Source organism: Cetorhinus maximus, chromosome 1 (genome assembly GCF_964194155.1).
Source record: "Cetorhinus maximus chromosome 1, sCetMax3.hap1.1, whole genome shotgun sequence".
NCBI classification, from domain to species: domain Eukaryota; kingdom Metazoa; phylum Chordata; class Chondrichthyes; order Lamniformes; family Cetorhinidae; genus Cetorhinus; species Cetorhinus maximus.
Window position 1 is genome coordinate 12,721,854 of NC_135879.1, and position 27,866 is coordinate 12,749,719.

The window sequence follows — 27,866 nt, forward strand, 5'->3', positions numbered from 1 at the left end:
AGAAGATACCTTAATTTCAGCCTTGCTCATTGCTACAACTCTATTTAAAAAGGATGGCATGATGAAATTACTGCTTCATCCCCATTGTGGAAATTGTCACAGTGGTGACATTGCCTTAGGGGAGAGGGGTATTACTGTTCTTCAGATAAGGCGTTAAACTGGAGCCCTTTCTGTTCTGAAAGTTCAGATGAAGAAGAGCAAGAATTCTTCTGTTGTCCTGCCTGAAATTCATTTCTTAATCTATATCATGCAAGTTGCTGCCTGGTCCATTGCAAAGCAACAATAGCAACTGCACTTGAAAGCATTCATTGTATGCAAAGCATTTTGGGATGTTTCTGAGAGAATTATAATCTTACATAAATGCAAGAGCCTCTTTTTATCTAGTATCTTCCAAAAACAAATTTATGTACATGAACTTTTAAAAACTTATAGCATGCACAAGCATAAAATGATTTCAGGTTATTTTGAATGCAAAAATACTTAATGGGATTGTGCCATGCCTTGATTCTATTATTCTTCCCTCCTGCTCTGGGACCTTCAGAATATACTAACTGATGAGAACACCCCATGAAAAGAAAAATATGTAAATGCTTGCTCAAAGAAGTCATCATAAGTAGCAATGAGCTGAATTACCAGTTGGACTATTTTGATGGAGGTATTTGAGGGAAGAATATCAATCAGGACAACTCATTACGTGAAAAAAAAGCCATTAAGTTAATGAAACTTGGGTTTTCTGTTTATTTTGCCTCTGGCCCGCTTACCCTCCAGGCACTGCAGGATTTGGACAACTCTTCTGGAATGGAAACTCAAGAATCTCTCAAGGATTTATCTGACCAGCTTGATGCATCAGAGAAATTTTGTGGGGTGGAGGATGAAGAAGATGAAAGCATCAAGGAAGAGGAGGACAAGTGGGGTAAATTGGCTTAAAAAGTTGTTTGGAACTAAATGTCGATAGAACTTGCAACACTTGTAGGGCTATGCTTTTGTATTAAAAATATCCAATATATAATATCCTTTTGTGTTATCAGTTTTCCATGGTGCTTTTCCTCCCCACAACTGCCCCCAAATGTTTGCCCTCTCATCATCAAATCAGCCCAATTAAGTAATTTCAATTATGTAATATAATAAATTTGCACTTTTCTGTAATCAAAATATTCAGGGTGTGTTGCAGTTATATACTTGTGTGTTTTGTTATTTTTGATCTAGATGCTTCAATACCTGAGCCAAATGCAAAACAGATCAAGTGCCTGAAGACTTATTTTGGACATTCTAATTTTAAACCGTAGGTTTTATTTTTCTAAAGCATTTGGGTCATTTGGCATGAATTAATAGTAGAAGCCACATATAAATAACACACTTCGGCCTTTCTGTTTTCTCCTCTGCTAATGCCACCCAGCTTTTATTTCTCCATTACTAATCGTCTCTTTAAAGCATTCTCTTTTCCTTCCCCGTCCTCGCTTCCAACAAAAGTGCAAGGAACTTATGGACTTTGTTGTCATTAAGATTGAGAGTGATACCACTATTCAGCTGCCTTTGCTGCTCCCTTTCCTGTTGCCCTGGTTCTGAACCCATCTATTCCTTTAGTTTCCCCCCTGCCTCTCCTCCTGCTATCCCAAACTATTTTTACCTCCAATCCTACCTCCTCTGCCTTGACTAAAATATCCAATATATAATATCCTTTTGCGTTATCAGTTTTCCATGGCGCATTTCCTCCCCACAACTGTCCCCAAATGTTTGCCCTCATCATCGAATCAGCCCAATTAAGTAATTTCAATTATGTGCATTTATATAATAAATTTGCACTTTTCTGTAATCAAAATATTCAGGGTGTGTTGCAGTTATATACCCGTGTGTTTTGTTATTTTTGATCTAGATGCTTCAATATCTGAGCCAAATGCAAAACAGATCAAGTGCCTGAAGACTTATTTTGGACATTCTAATTTCTAATAATCCCACTAAATTACTGACTATGCTACTTTCCTTCTTAGCCCCAATGCCAGCTGACTTTGTAAATAGTTCCCTCTCCTCAGACGCTGCCCTCGTCCATTTTAAATCTGTCATCATCATCACTCCTCAAAGAAATCACCTTGACCTCTCTGTCCTTGCAAATCAGCATTCTATCTTCAACTTACCTTTCAAGCCCTTGAACACATAGTCGCCACTTAGATGTGTGCTCACCTTTCCCAGAACTCCATGTTTGAATCACTCCAATTGGGTTTCCATCCCTGCCACAGCACTGAAACAGTCTAAACCAAATAACATCCATTGTGATTGTTTTGAACTCCTTCTTTTGTTTTTTCCACTTCTCTGTAGGCTTTAAATGGTTGACCACATCAACCTCATCCAATTGTATTCCTGCATTGTCTAGCTTACTGGTAATGCCCTCGCTTTCACTCTTACCTATCTGATCATAAACAGAAGATCTCCAGCAACAGCTTATTTTCCTACCCCTGAGGTGTTGCTTTTAGAGTCCCCTAAGATCTTCTTCCTCAACTTCATGTTGCCCCTTCCCTACGTCATCTGCAGATATGGGGTCAGCTTGCACCTGTACAATAACCACACATAACTGTACCTCTCCACCACCACCCTTTGACTTTCCCAATGCTATTGTGTTGTCCCACTGCTTCCCTGATATCCAGTGTTGAGTGAATCCCTTTCCTTCAGCTATTCTTTAGGAAGACCAAATCCATTGTTTTCAATCCCTGCCATAAGCTACAAAGCCTTATCATTGACTCTGATTCTGTTCCCCATATCCTCTCCGTCACAAAGACTGCCTCTATTCACTTCAGTAACAACACACGCCCCTGTTCTACCACAGATCTTCTGCTGAAACTCTCTGTCACTCCAATGCTCTCCTGGCCGGCTTCTCCACTGTACGTATGTTTCAGTCCACACAAAGCTGTGCTGCTCCATCATACCCTGCTCACCCATCAACCTTGTCCTTGCTGATCTACGTTGGCTACTGGTCCTCAGGCTCCTCAGAATTAAAATTCTCATCCTTATGCTTAAATCCCTTCATGGCTTTGACCCTCCCTATTACTTTATACTCTTTAAGCTTTACATCTCCCCACAAGCTCTCCGTTCCTTTAATGTTGGCCTTCTGTACATCTTCCCACCTCTACCCTCCCAACCCTTCCCACAACATTTGCCTTCCATTTGCAGTGTGCTTTGAGTTGCCTCGGCTTTAGACTCTGAAATTACTTCTCTAAGCACCTCCACCTTCACTTTCTTCTCCTCCTTAAGACTTGCCTTAAAACCCATTACTTTCAGATTTTTGGTCATCCTAATATTTCTTTCTTTGGTTAAAGTTCATTTTCTTTTGATTACACCTGTGAAGTGCCTTGTACATTAAAAATGTTAGATAAATGCAACCTGTTGTAGTATTTGAAAAGGTGAAACTTGTTAGTAAATCAAACATAAAGTTCTAAATGACATTTTGCAATGCCAGCTGAACTGACTGACCCGTTCTTGAATCATAGGGTCCAGTGGAAAGTTATCTATTCAGTACTTCAGGAGAGAAGAGATAATCTTGTTGTTATGGCAACTGGTAAGTATTGGAAGTATGTGTTGTGGTGTAATATATTTTTAATTATTCTTTCAGATATGGGCTTCACTAGCAAAGCCAGAGTTTATTTATTTGTCTGTCTGTCTATCTATTTAGATGTATATCTATCTCTCTATATGCATATATATCTCTATATGCATATATATCTCTATATGTATATTATATATATATTCATTCATGGGATGTGGGCATCGATGGCTAGGCCTGTGAAAACGGTAATTGTTGTTTCCCTTGGGAAGATGATTTTGCTGGCTTCTTCAGCCACACTAGTCTGTGTGGTGAAGTTGCTCTCAAATTGCTTGTATGCAGGATATTTCAGGAGTTTGACTTAGCCATAATAAAGGATCATTGATATTTGATGGCATGTGACTAAGAGGTGAACTTGGAGGCTGTGGTGTTCTCTTGCACCTGTTTCTATTGCCCTTCCAGAATGTGAAGGTCATGAGTTTGAGATGCTGCAGAAGCCTTGGTGAATTGTGTAGTTCGCCCTGTAGATAGTGCACAGTGCTGCCGTGATATGCCGGTGGTGGAGAGTGTGCATGCTTAAACCAGCGAATAAGGTGCCAGTCAAGCAGACTGTTTTATCCTGGATGATGTCAAGCTTCTTGAGTGTTGTTACAGATGGACCCATACAGAAATGTGGAGAGTAGTCCATCACTCTCATGACCTGTGCCTTATTGATGATGGAGAGGCTTATGGGAATCAGAAGGTGGACCACTCGCTGCACAATACCCAGCCTCTGACCTGCTCGATACTGAGTATAAGGAAGAGAGGAAGTTAAAATACAGTATGCAGGTTTCACATATTTTGGTGTACAAAGAATGAAGCTACATACTGCAGACAGTAACTACATTTCACTGCAGAAATGGTTTGCTGAATTACAGTTTTGAGTGATACAGGGACAGATGCTGTCTGGTGGTGGCTGGCTGGGATCTATGGTAGTTAAGAGTAGAATTAGACCTCTTTTTAAATTGCCTTCTTCCTCCACCTTTCCTTTCTTAACTTGCAATGCTTAAAAATAAGTGATAATTTACTTATTTTAATTTTAATAGCCCTGAGCAATATTTGAGCTTGTTACACTGTGACTGAAGACTGGGGATTCCTACTGTTTGTTGTTAGTCTGTTATTGATGCTAGAAAGTTCATTTGTGTAGACATTGAGCAAGAATAGGATCAGGTTCATCTGCAATTTTACCCCATGTCCCTCCACTCCACCAGTCCCCCCACTCCACCAGTCCCCCCACAGTTGAATGCCCCACGGCAGGGCTCCTGACATTCACTGTTCATGAATAAAGGTAATTGGGGAAGGCGTCAGATGTCCCCTTCTGCTTGTGGAACTCTACCGCAGCATAATTAATAACTAAAGGGGAAGAAAGAACTGATCACAATGTCTATGTACAGATCACTTACAACCTTTCTTACATAATGCAATTTGAGAAGCAAATTACTTATTTTTTTTTACTGAACAGGTTATGGTAAGAGTTTATGCTACCAGTTCCCAGCTATTTACACAGGAGGGGTTACCATAGTGATTTCTCCTCTCATCTCTTTGATGGAGGACCAAGTATTACAACTGAAGTAAGTCTATTTAAATATGTTCCCTTTTTTCTTTCTTTTTCCCTTCCCCTCTGCTGAAGCAGTTCTTGCTGGGTAAAATTCCATAACTTCAGATGTTATCTGCCTAGTTCTTCTGAGACAATGAATATGAGTAGATTACTTGACTACATGGGAAATCACAGCCAAACCTGGTTTTGACTTCACCCGATAACCACACAGTTGCACTTCTAACAGAGTCACTAATTGCGGTCGGTTTGGCCAGATTGTCCCCCTCCCAAATCCACAGTACTGGCACCCATTGTAGTGCCTCAGTTCAGATCAGCAATTGGTACAGAATGAGGCTCAAACAAAGGATATTACAGCATATAAAAATGATGGGCAGGAAAAGACCAGTCGGTCTATCAAGCCTGCCCCAAACTCCTGATGACTGCAGTATCTTTGCTCCCCCCACTAACCCCTGACAGCCAGGTAACCTCAGGGAGAGGCAAACTAATATAGAAAAAGCCCAGGGCCAATAAGGAGAAAAAAATTACTCTGGAAAATTCCTAGTCTAAATTCTAAAAAACTAGTCCAAGAAATGACATGGACCAAGTGTTGTCTATAAAGACACTTACCTTCTACCTGATGCAATCCCTGCCCCAGTTAAAAAATGGTCCAGCTCCCTTTGAAGGCAGTGCAGAGTCAGCACACACCGCACCAGCCTGCAATGTATTCTAGGGGCTTATGTCCCCTGGCTCACCGTAACCTGTCAAAACTGGAATAATCTGTCAATCAGCATGCTAGACAGTAAAGTCCCGCCATTTGCGGGGGTTACGTTCCCGTGAAACCTTGCAAACGGCGAAATTGCGAAGGAGGAACAGGCTTTTGAATGGGACTCAGTTGGATAAGTTCCAGCCATTCGACGGCAGCCTTGGTTTGGGCAGTTACTGTACTCTACAAAAAGCTGTGTTTCTCTTCGCTGAAACCGTCAGACGTGTATACTCCTGTATACTCTACGTTTTTGATTTTTGTTTCTGATTTCCAGCACTGGCAGTTTTATTCACATTTAAAAATCACGGTCAATGAAAAAGAGAAAAACCCAGGGCTAGCGAGGAGTAAAATATATCCTGGAAAGTTCCTCTCCGATCCCCCCCCACCCCCTCCCCTCAGACCACTGAAATCAGCCAAGGTGGTCACATGAACCAAGGATTACAAGGATTTATAAAAACGCTTGCATTCAGTTTCATGTGATTTCAGTCCTCAGCAGGAAGTAGTCCAGTTCCCTCTGAAAGCATTTGGAGAGTCAGCATCTACCACATCAGCCTGTATTATATTCCAGAGCCTCACTACTCTGAGAAAAGACAAATCACCTAATATCCAGTCTATTTCCTGCTCTCTCACAGTACATTAGCCGATCCCACACTTGAGCTACGCTCAAAGGGTGTACCTGTCAAAGAATCAGTGCAGTGAATCGGACATTTCAAGTGTAGATACGCGAACATTGCTCACGCGATGAGCGATGTGTACAAAGCGCGAGTAAATGAAAACACAAACAAGGACGTCACGGAAGGCGGAACTTTAGCCTATTGACTATTTTATTAACCTCTATCGGGTCACCTGTTAGCCTACACTGCTCTAGAGTGAATGGACACAGCTCTGAGAGTCTATCTGAGTAACTTATAAGCCAGGGATCATTCTCATAGCTTTCCTGAAGCTCTTCCAATGTCACTATATCATATGAGGGGACCAAAAATGAATGTAGTACTCCAGATATGAGCTAACCAGTGATTTGTATAATGACAGTCTGCATAATTCAGCCACTTACTTCTATATTGATTTTGCAGAATGAAGTTTTCTGCTTTGGTAGAATATGATCGGTAATTCAGTCAGTAAAGTGCTTTTTGACAGAATGCGATTGGTCATTTGTTTCATATGTTTGAAATCAATTGCAAAGCAGAGAAACACACAACAATACTTAACTGATTGAGCGGTAGCACTCCCATTCTGAGACAGGTGATTGTTGCTTAAACTCTGCTGCAGAAACGTGCACATAGAAGTATTTAGCAGTTGAAACATGGAACCAGACCTAACAGACTGTCTGTGTTTACTGTCCATGTAAGCAAATTAGGACTGAATACACATATCACCGTTTTCCCACATCCCTTGATTCCCTCTTCCTTCAACCACCTATCCAATTTCATCTCACTTCTTGACAGTGTTGCTGCCTCAGTCACAAGCCCTGGAAGTGAATTGTGCAGCCTCTCAACTCTGTTAAGAAGTTTCTCTTGCCCTCTGTTCTAAATCCTTAATCTTGTTTTTCTGGGGACTTATTCCACATCCCTCAACAACTGGAAAAGGCCTGCTTCCATTTCTGTCAGTTTTAAACACACCACCTCAACCTGCGTTGTTTCAGTGAAAAAAGTCCAATTTTTCTAGTCTGTCTTTGTGTTTGTCTGTCAGGTAGCATCCTAGTGAATCTTCGCATAGCGCTCAAACGCTCAATATTCCTCCCGTAGTTTGGTGTCCAGCACTGCACGCTGTGTGCTGTAACTGAGATCTTGTTAGGGTTTTATATAGGCTTCTTGTTACCTCTTTGCTTTCATAATCCTTACCGTTGGTGATGAAAACCCAGAATTCTTTTAGCTTTTTTAGTGGCCTTCTCAAATTGAGATGCTGCCTTTAATGTGTTCTGGATCTGCATCCTCAAATCACACTGCTCTTTTATACCACTGAGCTGACTTCCACTCAAAGCATAATTATTCAGCAGTATAATTAGAATGATGAGCCAAAACGAGGGACTTGCAGGAAACATTAGAATCAGGGGAGTGAAAAGTGCAAGTGAGTGACGTTTGGTGAGGGGAGGATGGTGAGGTCATGGAGAGATTTGAAATGAGGATACGGATTCAACACAGGTTAACAAGGATGTGGGGAGTGGTGTGGGTCAAGTCATGGGCAGCAGAGTTTCAAAAGAGTTTGTGGCGAGTGGGAGACTGGCAAGGAGGCAATGAGAATAATTAAAGCTAGAGGGAACTGAAACCTGGTGAAATGTTTCAGTGGCAGAGGGGCTGAGGTAGGGCTGGAAGGAGGCAATGTCTAAGGATAAGTACTGTCAGTGACAGATGGAAGGTGGGCTTTGATTCTCCAGAACAAAACTCCAAAGTTTCACATAACCTGATTCAGTACAATTGAGTAGATGGGGAAGGGCCTGTAGCCACCAGCAGGGGAGCACACTTTGTTGGGAGCCAAATAGTAATGACTTCAGTTTATATGGCTTCAGTGTTCAGGAGGAAATTGAGAATGGATCATGACTTGATGTCAGGTAAGCAGGCTGACAGCTTGGAGGTCACCATGGGTTCAAGACAGGTGGCGCAGAGATAGGGCTGTGTGTATCAGCATACATATATTTTTAAAATTCATTAATGGGATTTGGGCATCGTTGGCTGGGCCAGTATTTATTGCCCACCCCTTATTGCCCTTGAGAAGGTAGTGGTGAGCTGCCTTCTTGAACCGCTGCAGTTCCTGTGGTGTTGGTACACCCATAATGCTGTTAGGGATAGAGTTCCACAATTTTGACCCAGTGACAGTGAAGGAACGGCGATATATTTCCAAATCAGAATGGTGAGTGGCTTGGAGGGGAACTTCCAGGTGGTGGTGATCCCATATATCTGCTGCCCTTGTCCTTCTAGATGGTAGTAGCCATGGGCTTGGAAGGCTGCCTGAGGAGCCTTGATGAGTTCCTGCAGTGTATCTTGTAGATGGTACACACTGCTGCCACCATTTGTCTTTGGTGGAGGGAGTGAACGTTTGTGAAAGGGGTGCCGACCAAGTGGGCTGCTTTGCCCTGGATGGTGTCAAGCTTCTTGATTGTTGTTGGAATTGCATTCATCCAGGCAAATGAAGCATATTAAATCACACTCCTGACATGTGCCTTGTAGATGGTGGACTGGCTTTGGGGAGTCAGGAAGCGAGTTACTCACCGCAGGATTCCTAGCCTCTGACTTGCTCTTGTAGCCACAGTATTTATATGGCTAGTCCAGTTCAGTTTCTGGTAATGGTGACTCCCAGGATGTTGATAGTGGGGGATTCAGCGATGATAATGCAATTGAATGTCATGGGGCGATGGTTAGATTCTCTCTTGTTGGAGATGGTCATTGCCTGGCACTTGTGTGGCGCGAATGTTACTTGCCACTTGGCAGCCCAAGCCTGAATATTGTCCAGGTCTTGCTGCATTTGGAAATGGACTGATCTTGTGCTTGAAGATAATGTCCACAAAGAACAGCCTGATAATGAGTAAGAGGAGGGAGTTGCAGTTAGATTGATCTGTTGGGGGACTCTGAGGGGTGAGGATGGGGGACTGAATAGAGAAATCATGTAGAGTAATGTGAGCTGTATTCCTTTTTAAAGTGCATGATAATGGTTTAAGAAATATTCAAAATAGCAATCTTTTTCATGCTGAAGTATGATAGTGCATGCTTTATAACTATCTTTTTCTGGTTTGCTCTTAAAGCTTGTTATTGAAAGAAATGCAGCAGACTATCAAATCCTCTGGGAAATATGGTAATTTAGATGCTATGCTATTCCAAATGATTCCCACAAATTCTCACTTCTTCATTCACTCGAGCCAGACTATGCAGCTTCTTTGTAATTTAAACAGAAGTATCAACAAATACCAAATGCATCTTTATTAATATCCCATTGACATAATCATTAATGTCTGGTTTTTTTGTGTTGATTCTTTGTACTGCGGGGCAGATTTAGCAATAGTGGGAACTGTGAATTGGTCCAAAAGCATAGAAGTGACTTGTGTGTTCAGGATCCTGCTGCCTCTGCCCCAACCCGCACCAGATCCTATTTACCAATTAATCCTTTGCTTATTACCTACATTGGCACCTTGTCTGGCAGCGCCTTGATTTTGATAGTCTAATTATTGTTTTTAAATCGCTCCATGGCCTCGCCCCTCACTATCTCTAACCCTCTTCCACCTTCAAAGATATCGGTACTCCTCCAATTCTGGCATCCCTGATTTCCTTCGCTGCACCATTGGTGGCAGCGCCTTCAGCTGCACCCCTGTGAAGTGCCTTGGGGTGCTTTACTACTTTAAAGGCGCTATATAAATCGAAGTTGTTAATGGCACTGACCCTGCACAATGCCCAAATGAGAACAAAATGACTTTATATACCCAATATGATGCCCTGACTAGAAATGTCACCAGTGCAAATTGTTTATATAGATCCTGTTGATATCAGTATTGGTCTATAGCGCCAGGAAAAGCAGCCTGTATTATATCACGCTTTTAAACCTAAAAATCGGTGTTTCATAGAGGCACAAGTTAAAATGGAGTTGACCTTAATCCCAGGAGCATTTACGATCTCATTTGACAAGCATGTCAAGTTGTTTAGATACAGGATTGCCATCAGAGGCATCATTGTATTACGACAGAGATATTAACTGCACCAGTTGTCAGCATTTGTCATCTACAGTCATTGCTTCTGCTTGATGATGTAACCAATTAAATAAACTGCATTAATGCAACAAAATGGCTCACTATCCCCGTATCTGATGTTCATTTGTAGCATGTCCAACGTGGCAGCTTGTTTCCTTGGTTCTTCGCAGTCGAAAAATCTTTCCCATGAACTGATAAAGTAAGTATGCTGCCAGTGAATTTTAATGTGCTCCTTGTGACAAACTAGAGAAAACAACACCAGCTAGTTTTTCTTTAATCCTTGGATGATGTGTGGAAATTTGAACAAAGTTTACAAAAATCTCCTGAAATTGCTCAGCCTTTTGATTTTGTAAAAATTAAGTTCTGTACAAGAACTCTACATTGCTGAGAAATTAAAATTATTGCCAAGTCTAACCTTTTATTAGTAAATTGACATCTAAGTTTTGAAGATATCAAAATGTTCAAAAAATTGCTACGTTTATGTAAATTTGTGATGTTAAGATGGCATTTGTGTAAATAATAATATTGAAGGAATGATAAGCTGATGCAATACGTTATAACTCTTAGAAGGTAAAACAGGAAAATGCCATATGTTGCAGCGGCTTGTTTTCCCTTTAAACAAGATCTGCATGTATGTTACTTGTTGCTTTAAAATTAGTTCTGCATGAGTTCCTCGTAATTTGACTTGAGAAGAATCAAATGAACATGTTCCTTTTCAAAAAAGGCATTTGTCACACTTGTTCTAGTGAGCCACACACTTTGAATTTCCTACTTTGAAGAGCACCCAGCCAATTCATACTACGCTGTCGACACATGCTTGGTATCCATAAAAGGTGGCCGGTCGCCTCTCTGTAGTCAGGGAATAAACCGCTTGCAGCTGTTTTGAGTTAGGTAATAATCAAAGCCCCTCTGGCATGTATGATGTATGCATTTCTTGGTTGTTATTTTCATTGTTTTGCAAACTAAATCACTGTTCCAAAACTCCCAAGATCAGTGTGAATTGAGCTTTTGTATAATGTTTACAAGAAAGGTTACTCTATTTCATTATGTAGAATTGTGAAATCTTGCAGCACACAAGGAAGCATTTGTCCCATCATGCATTTGCTGGCTCTTTGAAAGAGCTAAGCAATTAGTCCCGCTCCCCTGCACTTTCTCCATAGCCCTGAAAAGTTTTCCTTAACTTTTGAAAGTTACTACTAAATCACCTTCCGCCTCTCTTTCAGGCAGTGTATCCTGCTGCATAAGACAAAATACTCCTCATCTCTCTTCTAGTACTTTTTCCAAATAGAAAATAAAATGCTAGGAAATTCTCAATGTTTTTCTTTAAGTATTATGTTAATGCTGTAGTGAAATAATGAGAAAAACTAGAATGAATGATAAACGAAATACTGCACTTGTAACCCCATAAAAATTCTGTCATCAAATGTATCTCAATGAAAAGTAGTATAAGGTGGGAGAGCGCTTCATCATGATGAAGAGTGCGTACGTTTGTTACAAAATTGTGAAATACCAGTAGAAATTCCAGAAAGTGTTTATAGGTTGATTGAAATTGGCTTTATGTGAATAGTAATTGTATTTGGGCTTCACATTATGGGGAAAGATTGTTGTAAAATGACTCCAAACTTTGTTTTAATCTTTAGGGGTCATTTCAAAGTTATTTACATGACTCCTGAATTCTGCTCGGGATCTATTTCGTTACTCAAGAGACTTGATGACAGTGTGGGTAGGTGCAACTTACTACCTTCCATGCGTTTTCAATGTGCACAACTACAATAGAAAAATCTAATTTTTAAGAAGTCTGATGGCTGTTCCATTGCATGCACTGCAGTTCAGACGCTTTAATCAAATCTGTTAAACATGCGTTGTGACTCGGCTTCAAATGTCGTTGCTGACCTATTGTCATGAGTGACTGATGCCTCTCTCCACATGAACTTTGGATTAAAGCTAAAATTTTGATTTCAGGCACCTATATTAGCAAATTTTTCACTTAGTTATTGCAATAGGATAAAGGTCACAAAATCAACAATATTGAGTTCTAGAGTGCACTCCTGATACACTAAGCTGATATATTTTCAAGTGATGGATGCTGATCTTTAATATTACTGTAGGGAGTCATTGAGAAGCTCTCTCCTGGGGATGCAAAGAGAATTTATTAAAGGAAGCAGCCACCCTGAACCAATTTTGTGAACTTTCCATTGGTACTCCAAAGAGTGGAATTACTAAAGGTCTGGGAGCTTTTCTCTACCTATCCTCTCATCCAGGGAAGGACCATGGGATGGGAACAGAAGTAATCTGTCCTTTTGACCAGTAACTAATTTGCAGGATTGCTCACTGGTGAGAGTCAATCATTAAATATTGCACAAGTTGAAGCAATTTAATATATTTGTCTTTTTGATTTACTGCCAGGTATCACCCTTGTTGCTGTAGATGAGGCTCACTGCATCTCCGAGTGGGGACATGATTTCAGAAATTCATACAGAAAACTGGGAACTTTAAAAAGTTTTCTGCCACAGGTGAACTGATAAAATATCTTTGCCCAAAAAGAAATCAAAGCATTTTTCCCTTAAGAAATGATATTAAATAAATAGTAACACAAGCTATTGGTTAAATATAAAGTAACTTGGTTCTTTGATATGGCTGTTCATGTACAGGCTGGAACGATAGATTATTGCACTAGGTTTGGAAATGCTTATGACACAATCCTATAAGTTAAGCAGCTTGTGTTTTAACTTCCAATTACTCTTTCAGGGTTAGAAGGACCCAGGAATGTGAGTTTGTATTGAGCTTTACAGAGGCTATACTGAGGAAGAGGTTGCCATCTTCATTGATTAGGATTCAATGGGGTGAAATTGGTCTATGCCTACAGCATAAAACAAGCTTGTAGCGAATTGGCAGCCTGTTATGCACTGAGCCAATTTTTGTTTTCCCTTTGGCTTGTAAAATATCACCAAGATTTTTAATCTTGAAGCATGTGGAGGCGACAGTGAGACTAGAAAATGATTCTCCACAAGATTGTTCTGTGAACTTTATTGGAAAAAAGATCAAGTGTGGTGAAAAAAAATCAGCTGAAGGTTTGCTCCAAACCTGTCTTGTGTTGCTATGTAGACCAATTTAACCCCCATTGGTTTTACTGATTAAAATATTATTCCCCATTTTTTGTCTTGTCCAATGTACATCAAAGTGGCATCAGTAGGTGAAAGAATATAATCTTAAAATGTGCTTAATTATTAACAGTTTTGTATTTCAAGTCCATTGTGTTCACTGTTTGCACAATGAGTTGTTAGTCACAGGGAGAGTAGATTGGATGGTTGGAGTTCATTGAAGGAAAGTTTAGGTTGATTTCTTTTTAATAATTTGAAATTTGCAAAAGCACATTATTACTTCATTTCAATTTGAAAAAATAATTTTACATTCTGTAATTGGATTTTGATTTTGTTATTGGAACTGGGTAAACTGGGCTCATGGTTACAGCACTGTACCAGCAGTCAAGTGACTCAGTTTGAATCCTACCATGGCACGTTATAAAACTGTGGGCTGGCAAGCATAAAGAAAATGACCAAAATACAACTAATGTCCTTCAAGGAGGGGAGCTCTCACCTTTACCTGGTTTGTCCTGCGCTCAGGGCCACTAGGAATTACCAACGAATGCTGCCTCGACTGTGTCACCCACATCCAATGAATGAAAATAAATGTCATTGTTTAAATGGGACTCTTTTACTCTGTTAATATGATCATTTATTGGCACTAGACTCCAGTTGTTGCCTTGACTGCCACCGCCAGCCCTTCAATTAGAGATGACATCATAGAGAGTCTGAAGTTGAAGAATCCTCGGATTGTCTGCACTACTTTTGATCGACCGAACTTGTATTTAGAAGTAGGCTGGAAATCTACAGACATTCAGCAAGATTTAAAGCCACTCTTAATTAAAAGGGATGAGTATGTATTGACTTAAGTTGATCAGATGTATGGAAAATTGCACAATCTACTCTATTGCACAAACAATATGCCTTCATATATTCTAAACATATATGTTTTGTTTGAATGGTAGATTCACATTTGAGTTTGAAGGTCCTGCTATAGTTTACTGCCCCTCCAGGAAAGCCACAGAACTAGTGGCTGCAGAGCTATCACGGATGAATATTGCTTGCGGCGCATACCATGCAGGCATGGGCATCAAAGCCAGGAGAGACGTCCATCACAAGTTCATGAGGGATGAAATTCAGGTCTGAAACAATTTAATTATTTTTCATTTAAATTATCAAGGGCGGTGCTGCACTGGATTAAACTTAGACGGTAAAGCTGAATATTGGTCACTATTTTCAGTTTATCGATATTGATGGTTTGGTATATTTACTGTTTTTGGAGCACTCATGTTAAATTAGAAAAAAAGACTGAGTGGAATTGCCAAAAGTAGTAGGTTTGTATAGAGAATGATGATCTACTGAGGATCAGGTTAAGGCACATTGTTGCAGAGTAGAGGGAGCCTTACAGAGTAGGGAGAGCCTTATCTGTAGCCATACTTGATGCTTACTCTGAGTTTCCAAAATGGAAGTGCTGCCCAGCAGCTTTCCTACACCTTGAATGCTATAGATGTCAGCAAAAAAAAACTAATTCGGAGAAGATAGTGAAAACCCAAAGAGCCAGGGTGGTGTTTCGAAGCTGTTCCACCTTTTTATAAGGAATTGAATATTCTGCCTTACCCTTTCTAAATAAAATGAACCAGGTGAAAACAAATTCAGCAGAGACTACACTTACTTTTCTCCCAATTTTTTCCCTTTACTCTCTGCAAGATGGCGACAACTTGTGCTACATTTCTGACATCATTAGTGGCCTCGACTGCTTTGACCAAGTGATCTGACCAATGTGGTTTACATACACATGAAATTGGAGCAGAAGTAGCCATTTGGCCCCTTGAGCCTGCTCCACCGTTCATTAAAATCATGGCTGATTTGTTTGTGTTTCGAATTCCACATTCCCATCTACCCCCAATAACCTTAGATTCTTGTTAGGCAAACGAATCAGTCTACCTGCGGCTTAAAAATATTCAATGACCCCACTTCCACCACATTCCGAATCCGAGAGTTCCAAAGTTGCACAAAACTCTGAGAGAAAAAAATTCTCTTCACCTTTGTCCTAAAAGGGCGCCCCCTAATTTTGAAACAGAGCCCCCTAGTTCTGGACTCACCCTCAAGAGGAAACATCCTTTCCACGTCCACCTTGTCAATACCGTTCAGGATCTTATATACTTCAATCAAGTCACCCCTCACTCTTCTAAACTCCAGTAGATACAAGCCCAGTCTGTCTAACCATTCATCATAAGACAACCTGCTCATTCCAGGTATCAATCTAGTAAACCACCTCTGAACCACCCCCAACGCATTTACATCCTTAATTAAATAAGGAGACCAAAACTGCACACAATACTTGAGATTTGGTCTTTCCAATGCCCTGTATAACTGAAGCATAACATCCTTACTTTTATGTTCAATTCCTCGCATAATAACGGATAGCATTCCATCCGCCTTCTTAATTACTTGCTGTCCCTGCAGCCTAACTTTTTGTGACTCATGCACTAGAACACCTAGATCCTTCTGCAGCTCGGAATTCTGCAACCATTGGCTTCTATTGATTTTGAATTGTGGGGGCCATCACAACCATGTCCAACCATGAACCCAACCAGCATCCACAGAAACATTTCCAGCTGTGGCCACCTCTGGATCGCAATCAGGAACAGGAACTCATATTGACAGTCTTCTTTCCTCTTGAAAACCATAGAAGCCAACAAACAATTGTAAATTCTGCATATTATTTGAGATCAGCTAATGCAATACAGACCAGTGATCAATCCTGGGGGCAGGCCTTTATATGACTCTGGAGAACTCGATATGATTGACTATCCCTTGTTCTTAAAGCACTTCCCTGGTTATGATGATTTGAGGAGAAGATTCCATTTACCTGGCTGCTGCCTGTCTCTTTTAGCGGGTATTTTTTTTTTGCCAAAGCCTGAAAGCTTTTCACCATTAGTAATCAGCCTTTAAAGATGCTGTAAATGCTTTGCAGCTGATGGGCTGCAAGAATTTCCGTTAAAACAGAAAATGTTGAAAATCCTCAACAAGTCAGGCTGCATCTGTGGAGAGAGAAACAGAGTTTCTGCTGAAGCTGACACAATGAACAAAGATGTTTTAAAAACCTACTTTGAAACAAAGCTGCTCAGCTTGCAACCTCATAAAGTGTCAGTCAACCACAGCCATTCATAGTATCAATGTCAAAAGCTTCTATTCATTTCACACCTTTTAATCTTTCTTAAATAAATACACAGGCATTGAAAAACCACATCAAAGAATAATGTATTATAAGGTAATAAACATGTCAATTAAACAAAGCCTGCAAGCTGATTCCTGGTGTGCTCAATGCATTAGCCATTCTTGGAGCTCAGCCTGCCATTCATAATGGGGCCACCTGGAAAAACAGATGTTTGGCCAACTGTTCTAACAGCTTCTGTGGATGCAGCTCAAAGCCTCCTTGTTTATTGTATCTTTTTTCAGGAGCATTTCAAAGACTTTGCCTGACTTGCTCACAGCTTATTTGTTCTGAATGTAGTGTATACTGGCAGAGGGGTATGGAGGATGCATTGGGAGGGTGAAAGAGGGAGTGTGAGGGGGAACAGGGGGCATGGGATATGTGGGGCATGGAGGGAGCATGGGATATGGGGATGTATGGAAAGTGTAGGTGGGGAGGGGGGGAGGATGAGGGCTAGGGGGCCTAAGAACCATGTAGAGTATTAGAGAGTCGAAGCCGGCCTACTAACCAGCCCATCTCGGCACCTGGTCACCTCTGCGCTGCCTCGGGCCTGCATAGGGAGGGAGCAGACCCGAATCATTTCCACCGCGCCTCATGGACAAAAATTCTTTGGGAGTGGGAGGGGGGTGTTATGCGCTTGGGACCCTGAGTTCGGGAAATGGCCCGGCTCGTATTCCCTGAAACAGAGGGGAAGGCCTGGCCCAATGTTTCAGGTTTGTGACACGAAAGGTTATTGACCTTAAACATTAGCTCAGTTTCTCTCTGCACAGATGCAGCCTGACCTCCTGAGTATTTCCAGCATTTTATGTTTTTATTCCTTTTGTCATTTACTGTTAAAATGGGCCCGATAACAACTGAGTGGGGAAGGGAGCATGGGCGGTGTGGGGGAAGATTTGCAGACTGAAATCCTTGAAAGTAAGTTTTTTCTTGAAGGTCCTACTGAATTTAATGGTGGGTTTTCCAGCCGGCACCAAGCTAGCTTCACAGACTGGCTATCTGTCAGGCTGGAAAACAGTTGATCATCATCCAGTGACTGGAGGGTGGGTGCAGGATCCTGCCTGCTCCACAAGAAATGCAATAAAGGCACCAAACTTAATTACCTGTCGCTTTTGCCTCCTTTCATTTACCTAGTTTCCTGAGTACTGGGAAACCCAGCCTGCAGAAGTTAAAAATAAAATTAGACTCCTGATTTCAAAAAGTTAAATTTCAGAGCCAGAGGGGTTTACTGGCATTAAATAAGCTTTATTATGTTGTCAAAAGGGCACTGAGACTGAAATGGACAAAGCCTAACTTTCTGTGACTAATTTAGTTGGCATCTACCATGTAAATACAGCTACTTGACGCAACCTCCTTAAATGACCAGTCTGCTTCCTGTGAGTGGATAGGTCACCCGCTTTCGACCTGACTGCATTATAATTGGAAACAGGTGCATTGGATTGGGTTTTGTGTTTCGATTTTTAAGGCCCCGCCCCACCACCACCCTGGAAGGGGTGTTAAAATTGCCCTCAGCGTGTCTGCTCCACAAGTAACTGCAGGACTCCATAGAAAGGACCCAAAGTTGGGAGAAGACTACTCTTAACCCAACGTATCACCCATTCACCTTCATCTTCACAAATTTGAAGTGTTAACAATTGAATAATTTTTTTGATGCTAACATGAAACTATTATAATGGCCCATCATATTGACCACGTCTGCCATTTGTTAGACTTGCTCTTGTACATTTAGGTTTTCTAAATTTATATGTCGCAAGTTGCTGAATGTGGGAGCTGTTAATGTCAAGCTGAGGGAAACTGGGTATCTGGAATCTGAATTAACAGGAAAAGCAACTGTGACTGGGAAATAGCACACGGACTAAGAAGGAACTGTCAGTTAACATGGCTGCATTCAATGTCAAATCAGGTACAGGAAGAGAAATAATGAGAGGGAAAGAAAGATTGGAGACAGAGGGGTAAATACAGAAAGGAAAAGTTTAAAAAAAAATTAGATGTCTGATTTGACATTTCTAAAATCTCCCAACAATTAACCTCGAGAGAATGAGACTCCTGATTTCAAAAAGTTAATTTTCTGAGCCAGAGAGGTTGACTGGCACTAAATAAACTTTATCATGTTGTCAAAAGGGTATTGAGACTGAAATGGACAAGACCTAACTTTCTGTGGCTAATTTAGTTGGCATCTGCCCCCGTGCAAATACAGCAATTTGACGCAATCCAATGCATTTCAATGGTGAGCCAGACGGTGACACATCTTGGACAGCGACTTTTCAATTTAGACTCATAGATGTTTACAGCACAGAAGGAGGCCTTTCGGTCCATCGTGTCCGCGTCAGTCAGCAAATATCTGACTGCACTAATCCCATTTTCCAGCGCTTGGCCCATAGCCCTGGAGGCTACGGCAACACAAGTGAATATCTAAATACATTAAATGTTATGAGAGTGTCTGACTCAACCACCCTTTCAGGCAGTGAGTTCCAGACTCCCACACCCTCTGAGTGAAAACATTTCTCCTCAACTCCCCTCTTAGTCTTCTACCTCTTAGCTTAAATCTCTGCCCCCCCTAGTTATTGACCCCTCTACTAATGGAAAAAGTGCCTTCTATCCACCCTATCTATGTCCCTTATAATTTTATACACCTCTATCAGGTCCCCTCTCAAGCTTCGTTGCTCCAAGGAAAACAACCCCAGCCTATCCAATCTTTCCTCATAGCTCAGACCCTCCAGCCCAGGTAGCAGCCTGGTAAATCTCCTCTACACCCTCTCCAGTGCAATCACATCCTTCCTATAATGTGGTGACCAGAACTGCACGCAGTACTCCAGTTGTGGCCTAACCAGCGTTTTATACAGTTCCAGCACAACTTCCCTGCCCTTGTATTCTATGCCTTGGCTAATAAAGGCAAGTATCCCATATGCCTCCTTTAACCTTGCATCGGCCCTTGCCTGAAGTTCTTGTGGCATTTGGATATAAATTACATTGAGGGCCGTTACTCTCACTATTACCTTGGCAACAACTTATGGGCCGTTATTGTTAGAAGAAGAAATGGTTTTCTGTTCTAGTTAACCTGTACAATTATTTATATATCAGTTGCATGTAGTTCTAATTAAGTGGTTCACATTTTCAACTAAACATTTTTTTTCTGCCAGTGTGTGGTAGCTACCATTGCTTTTGGCATGGGGATTAACAAGCCTGACATTCGAAAAGTCATTCATTATGGGGCACCTAAAGAAATGGAATCATACTATCAACAAATTGGGAGGGCTGGACGAGATGGTTTGCCCAGTACTTGTCACGTCCTCTGGTCTCCTGCTGACATGGTGTTAAACAGGTACAAAAGTCTACCGTCACTCTGTATCCATCTGCATCAGTAGGTAGCATTTGTTTATTGGCAGAATGGAATCTTCACTGTACATGGTAGGAGGGAATACATTTAGTACAGCTGTATTTTTGCTTAATGAGGTTATTATTAATGTCACAAAGTACTTTGTACTTTCTCACTTTTCTAATGGGATGGACAGTAATTGAGGACTTGAATTCCAGCAAAATTAAATAACTTCTGATCCCAAGCACTTTGCTTTGACTTTCTCACTCAAAAAACTGGTAAGTATGGGATGGTTGCAGTAAGGAATTCTAATCAATTCTTCCCTCCTCCACTCACCACTCCCCCACCTTTTCCATGCTTGTTGCTGTAACAATGTGTTTCTAGCTCCAGCCTCAGAATGATGCCCTAGTTTATAATCTCTGTTAAATGTGATTTTGTGACACAGGCTTTAGTTCAGATCATTAGCTCTAAAATCATATGACTATTACCAGTAGAGTATTAGAATCAGAATCACAGAATGGTTACAGCACAGTAGGAGGCAATTCGGCCCATCGTGTCAATGCTGGCTGATTGAAAGAGCAATTCAGATAGTGCCCCTCCCCACCTCGTCCCTGTTTCCCTGCACATTATTCCTTTTCAGATTTTAGTCCAATTCCACTTAGCTGGCATTCATTTCTGTACAACAGGACTTGTGAAGTAATTCTTAAATTTATTATTTAAAACATAAATGCTGTACATATTTTCATATTTTCTTGCAGGAATAGTCACTTGTGATTCTGAAGGTGCTGACTCTTGTTCTGTGTATGGCTCCACAGGCATCAGCAACCTTTTACCACGCAATCATTATCAGTGAACCTAGACAGGGAGTGCTGTGAGGTTATTTGACATTGGAAGACATCACAGCTGAGCTCAAACCTGCCTCGGTCTATCCACACACCCCTTTCCAGTAGGGTTTGTTATGTAGCATCAGAATTAGGAGCCCTCCAACTTCCATTGTCTCCAGTGAACTAAGAGAGAACCCTCAGGCCTGCAATGTTTCAACCACCATGTTGAGGACCCAGAGGCAGGAATCATCACCTGGTGGTTACTGCCCGTAGTGGCGCAGCCCGGCCAACAGCGAGATCGTGAGGCCACCTCTGCTCTTTTTGAATCCCAGGGAGAGAGGTCCTGTAGGAAAGAGGACAGTAGGAGGATGTGTGCCTATATGTCCCAGGTTCTCTCAGCAGAGCCTGGTCTTCAGTTGTCTCGGACCCCCTTGCCACTGGACCAAGGCCTTGCTCCGTCAAGCCCATGTAGTAGCTGGTGTGCAGTGGCCATCCCACGTTAAAAGAAGTCATGCACAGGCATCTTCCATCCCCTTAAAATGAAGTTCAAGACCTGGAACACAAGGATCCCCATAGACAACTCCAACAGCGACAGACATGGAATGGTGTACTGCTGTTGTTGCCTGGGAGCTCAGACGTTTTGACATTGACATCACCGCCTCAAGTGAGACCCAGTGGACAGGCTAAGGCCAACTCGAGGAATACGGTGGTGGTTACACCTTCTTCTGGAAGGGTAAACTAGTAAAAGATCGCTGCCTCCACAGGGTTAGCTTTGCCATTAAAAACAGTTTGAAACGTCAAAAAGTTGGCTGTCTCAATCACACCACTTGCGGGATAAGTGAGCGCCTCATGACCCTTCGTTCACCCTAATCCAGAACCAATGCGCTATAGTCCTCAGTGTGTATGCCTCAACACTACAGACAAGTCCAAAGAGGAATTTTACTCCAGCCTTGAACAATCCCTGGCCTGAGTCCCAGCGGACGATAAGCTGATCCCCCTTGGCAACTTCAACACTAGGACAGACCTCTGGGAAGATGTAATCGGCAGAGAGGGGGCAGGGGAATCTAACACCAATAGCACCCTGCTCCTGACAAAATGCCTAGAACAAGGCCTTGTCATAACGAACACCTTGTTCTGTCAGAGAGACAAGTATAAGGCCTCATGGCAACACCCTCGCTGTAAGCACTGGCACTTGCTTGACTATGTCATTGTCCAAGCAAGGGACCGCAAGGACGTGTGTATCACCCGCACCATGACACAAGCCAACGACTGCTGAACAGACCACCGCCTAGTTCGCTCTGTCATCAACATCAATGTAGCCCCAAAACAAAGCAGAAACCGAAATACCTGGAAAAACTCAGCAGGTCTGGCAGCATCGTCGGAGAAAAGTACAGTTGACGCTTCGAGTTCTCATGACCCTTCAACAGAACTGAAGGGTCTGAACAGTTCTGTTGAAGGGTCATGAGGACTCGAAACGTCAACTGTACTCTTCTCCGCCGATGCTGCCAGACCTGCTGAGTTTTTCCAAGTATTTCTGTTTCTGCTTTGTTTTGGATTTCCAGCATCCGCAGTTTTTTGTTTTTATCAATGTAGCCCCAAAGCAGCGATGGCAACAGAAACAATGCAGCAGAAAAATCAACACCGAGGCACTCAAGGATCCTGAGAAGAGAATCCTATTCAGCCAGCACCTCACTGCCAACCTGACGACTCCCGGTGACCCGTAGATGCAGAATGTCTGCAGCGCTTGGTCTGCCCTCAAGGCCTTGATATTCAGAACCTGAGAAGAGACGCTTGGTCACTCGACCAGGAAACACCAAGACTGGTTCGATGAGAATGACCAGGAGATCCGGGAGCTGGTAAGCTGCAAGTGAAAGGCATTTTTGAACCTGAAACAGCAACCCAACCCGAGAGCAAGAAAGCAGCTCTACAGATGTCTGAGGTCCAGCAAAAAAACTCGTGACCTAAAGAATAGATGGTGGGTGGAGAATGCACATGAGACCCAACAGTTAGCCGACACCCATGACGTGCGAGGTTTCTTTAGCACAGTCAAGACTGCCTACGGCCCAAGCACCCAGGGCCCCACTCCACTGCTGGCCAAGAACAGAGAGGTGCTCATAAGGACAGAGAGGCAGTCAGCGCCCACTGGAAAGAGCTCATTGAAGATGATCTTAACAGAGATTCTGTCTTCAACGTGAGTGTCCTTGACTCCAGCCCGCAGCATGCTACCCGCCACCATCTCAGCACAACCCCAACCCGGCAGGAGGTAGAAAAGGCTATTCGACAGCTAACGAGCAACAAGGCATCAGGAGTAGATGGAATCCCTTCCGAAGCATTAACGCATGGCGGGGAAGCACTATTGGTGCGAATGCATGGTCTCATCTCCTTTATTTGAAAGGAGGAGAGCATGCCAGGAGATCTCAGAGACACTGCAATCGTAGCCATCTTCAAGAAAGATGACAAGAGCGACTGTGGTAACAATAGAGGAATCTCCCTGCTGTCGGCCACAGGGAAGGTCATCACAAGAATCCTCCCCAATCTCCTCCTCCTGTGGCTGAAGAGCTCCTCTCAGAATTGCAATGCAGATTCCGCCCACTAATGGGCACAATGAACATGATCTTCACCGCATGGCAACTGCAAGAGAAATGCAGGGAACAGCACCAACCCTTGTACATGGCCTTCTTTGACCTCACAAAAGCCTTCAACACTTGTTAATGCGAAGGATTAGAGCATCCTCCCCCGTTTCAAAAGTTTCCATCCTCTGCCTGTTCCAGGATGACAATGAAGCAGTAATCCTGACCAACGGGCCCACCGCAGACCCAATCCATGGTCGGACCCGGGGCAAGCAAGGCTGTGTCATCGCACCAACACTGTTCTTGATTTACCTTTCCGCAATGCTCCATCTCGCCCTCAGCAAGCTCCCAGCTGGAGTGGAGCTAAACTACAGAACAGGCGGGGAACCTGTTCAACCTCCGCTGTCTGCAGGCCAAATCCAAGGTTGTCCCATCCTCTGTCATTGAACTACAATATGCAGACAATGCTTGTGTCTGTGCGCACACTCTGAGGCCGAACTCCAACCTATCGTCAACAACTTCACTGAGGTTTACGTGAGCATGGGCCTTACATTCAACATCCGTGACACTAAGGTCCTCTACCAACCTGGCCCCTCCACACCGCAGTGCCCCCCACCCAGTTATCAAAATCCACGATGAGGCCTTGGATAATGTTGACCACTTTCCATACCTTGGGAGCCTACTGTGAACAAGGGCAGACATTGACGATGAGGTTCAACACTGCCTTCTGTGTGCTAGCCCAGCCTTCAGCCGCCTGAGGGAGAGAGTGTTGGAAGACCAGGACCTCAACCCAGCACCAAGTTGATGGTCTACAGAGCAATATTGCTACCCGCCCAGAGATGGCTCAGAGATGTACAGCAGGCACCTCAAAACTCTGGAGAAGTACTACCAGTACTACCTCTGCAAGATCTTGCAAATCCATTGGCAGGATAGGTGCACCAATGTCAGTATTTTCACTGAGGCCAACATCCCCAGCATCTAAGCATTGACCACGCTCAATCAGCTCCATTGGGCGGGCACATCGACCGCATGCCTGACACGAGACTCCCGAAACAAGCGCTCTACTTGGAGCTTCGACACAGCAAGCGAGCCCTAGCAGGGCAGAGGAAGCGCTTCAAGGACACCCTCAAAGCCTCCTTGAAGAAGTGCAACATGCCCACCCACATCTAGGAATCCCTGACCCAAGACCACCCAAAGTGGAGGGAAAACATCCAGGAAGAAGCAGAACACCTCGAGTCTCATTGCCAAGGGCTAGCTGAAACCAAGTGTCGGCAGAGAAAGGAGTGCATAGCAACCAGTGTCGCGCATTGGACTCTTCAGTCACCTGAGAACTAATTTTTAGTGTGGAAGCAAGTCATCCTCGACCCTGAGAGACTGCCTAAGAGACAAAAGGAACCCTCAATCACCTCCGTCAAATTATCATGCCCTGCTGCTACACTGATTAAGATCAGCAAACTTGACAAAGATTAGTAAGCTTGCGACGCTCTGGCCTATCTTGCTTCGTTCTGCAACATGAGAGATTTTTAGATATTAAGTTAATATATTTCCTGATGCAAAACTAATGTGAACATATGAAAACTATTATCCTTGGAAATCTGTGTATTATATGTGAAGTTATTATTTACAAGAGAATAGAAAAGGATCTCTGTCCTACCAAAAACTTACTTGTGTGTGTGGACATCAAGGTGGCACAGCACACTGGATTCTAGCTTATTGTGCTTTGAAGCAATGGGTTATGACTAAGTTTTCATTCTTAACTGTTGGGATTTACAGACCAAGCCAAGACCAAGTGCTTAACTATAAGGAGGGAGACAAATTCGGAAAGTAAATCATGTTAAATACGCTGTTGCAGATCATCTAGTGGTTGACATTGCTAGCATACTGGCATTGTGAGTTTACTTTCTTGGGGAATGGTGTACAGCCGAGGGAGGATCAAGTGGGTTGAAGGGCATGAAATAATTTATAGGAATTTGTTCAAAAACATGCATGTCTGTTGAGAAAGCAACAAGTGTGTACGCTGTAATCGCTGCAGTCATTGTTTCTTCTTCAGGCGGCTGATGAGTGAGATTAAAAGTCCAAAGTTCCGTGCCTACAAAATTAAGATGATGGAAAAAATAAAGAAATACCTCACATCATCCAAGTGCAGAAGAAAGTAAGTATTTAGTTCCAATTACTCACCATTTTATCCAATTTCCATGCCATTCAGTGCCAACTTGGCTCAGTTGATGGCACTCTCTGAGTCAGAATGTCATGGTTGGACTGTGTCAGGACTTGAACACACAATAAAGGCTAATACTTCAGTGTAGTAATGAGGGAGGGGCTGTATTATTCAAAATGCTGCCTTTTGAGCAAAACATTGAACTAAGGCCCAGTCTTCCTGTTCTAAATGTGTAAAATGCTCCAAGGGACTATTGGAAGAAAAGCAGAGAACTCTCCTGGTTAATGATCAACATTTATTCTTCATTCAGCACCTCCAGCTGACTGGTCATTTATCTCAATTTCATTGTGCCCATTTGTCATACCCATCTTGCCCTCAACCCCATGTTTGAACCTTTCCAGCTTAGTTTCTTCCTTGACACAGCACTGAAACAACCATTCAGAAAGTTTATCCTCTGGGACTGTGACCTTGGTAGACTGTTGCTCCTCATCCTCCGACCTCCCTGTAGCCTTTGTCAAAGTCAGTCACGTGCCTGATCCTCCTTCAACCCCTCTCCTCCATTATCTTGCTCAGTGGACTGCCATCACCTGGTTTCACCTGCCCTGCTTGACTTCACCACCCCAGGAAACCATCCGAAGACATGACGTAAACTTCCACATGTATCCTGACAACCCCCAGCTCTACCTTACTAATGCCCTTATTGGTTCATGCTGCTTCTTTGTTGTCAGACTGCTTTTCCAAAATCCAGTGCTAGATGAGCCAAAATCTCTGCCAATCAAACATTTTGAAGACCAAAGCCATTGTTTTCAGCTCATGCCACAAACTCTGTTCCCTCATAACCAAATCCATTCCCCTCCATGCCCAGTGTCTCAGACTGAACTAGACTTTCGCATTCTCAGCTTCCTATTTGACCCCAAATCTTCTCCATCATAAAGACTGCCTATTTCCACCCCTGTAATATTGACTCTGCTCCTGCCTCAGCTTATCTGCTGCTCACCATTCCTGCTTTTGTTACCTCTATGTTTAACTGTTCTCATGCTCTCCCACCTTTCATCCTTCATAAACCTGAGCTGATCGAAAACTCTGCTGCCTGTACCCTAGCTTGCACCAAGTTCTTCTCACCTGTTAACCTTCTGCTTGCTGACCTACATGGATTAGCGGTCCACCAGTCTCTCACCAGTATAGCAGTCTCTATTTTAAAATTCCCTATCTATGTAACCCCCTTCAGGCATTTAACTCTCCAAGAAATCTGGGTCCCTCCAACTCTGGCCTCTTGTGCGTTTCCCATTTCTTTCACCCCAGCGTTAGGAGTCACGCCTTCAGAAGCTCTAAACTCTGGATTTCCCTCTCTAAACCTCTCCGCATCTGCAGCTCAGTCTCCTCCTTTTAAGATGCTGTTCAAAATCTACCTCTTTGGCCAAACTTTCAGTTACCCAGCCTGATATCTCCTCTTTTGGCTCAGTGCCAATTATTGGTTGATTAGAGTCTTGTGAAGTACCTTTGGACGTTTTCCTGTGTTAAAAGCACTATGTAAATACAAGTTGTTGTAGTTTGTGGGGCCTTGTTGTCCATACATTGTTTCCATACACCATGTGACTATACTTCAAAAAATATTAATTAGCTGTGAGGTATCTTAGGGTATGCTGTGAAATTGAAAGATGCTATACAAATGTAAGTTTTAAAAAATTCTTTCACAGAATGTGGCATCGCTGGCTAGACCAGCACTTATTGTCCATCCCTAATTGCCCTTGAGAAGGTGGTGATGAGCCACCGCCTTGAACTGCTGCAGTCCATTTGGTGTAGGTACACCCACAATGCTGTTAAGGAGGGAGTTCCAGGATTTTGGATTCTATTTTTTTGGAAATGATCATTGCCTGGCACTTGTGTGGCATGAATGCTATGTGCCATCTATCATCCCAAGCCTAAATGTTATCCAGATCTTGCTTCATATGGGCATGGACTGCTTCAGTATCTGAGGAGTCGCGAATGGTAATGAACATTGTGCAATCATCCCCACTTCTAACCTTCTGATGGAGGGAAGGTCATGTATGAAGTAGCTGAAGATGGTTGGGCTCAGGACACTACCCTGAGGAACTCCTGCAGTGATATCCAGGGACTGAGATGATTGACCGCCAACAACCATAACCACCTTCCTTTG

At 42.7% G+C, this 27,866-nt stretch overlaps 1 protein-coding gene across 2 annotated transcripts in view; it reads left to right on the plus strand.

The window, feature by feature from the left end:
• Positions 1–27,866, plus strand: part of wrn (WRN RecQ like helicase) — a 100,689-nt gene that overhangs the window by 29,297 nt on the left and 43,526 nt on the right. For both annotated transcript variants that reach the window (XM_078533433.1, XM_078533502.1), the window contains 11 exons: positions 769–913; positions 1,207–1,282; positions 3,480–3,547; positions 5,034–5,142; positions 10,674–10,742; positions 12,184–12,266; positions 12,950–13,056; positions 14,292–14,479; positions 14,592–14,766; positions 19,981–20,162; positions 25,601–25,702. In XM_078533433.1, coding sequence (XP_078389559.1) covers positions 769–913; positions 1,207–1,282; positions 3,480–3,547; positions 5,034–5,142; positions 10,674–10,742; positions 12,184–12,266; positions 12,950–13,056; positions 14,292–14,479; positions 14,592–14,766; positions 19,981–20,162; positions 25,601–25,702 — 1,304 coding nt within the window. The remainder of the gene's footprint in view (positions 1–768; positions 914–1,206; positions 1,283–3,479; positions 3,548–5,033; positions 5,143–10,673; positions 10,743–12,183; positions 12,267–12,949; positions 13,057–14,291; positions 14,480–14,591; positions 14,767–19,980; positions 20,163–25,600; positions 25,703–27,866) is intronic.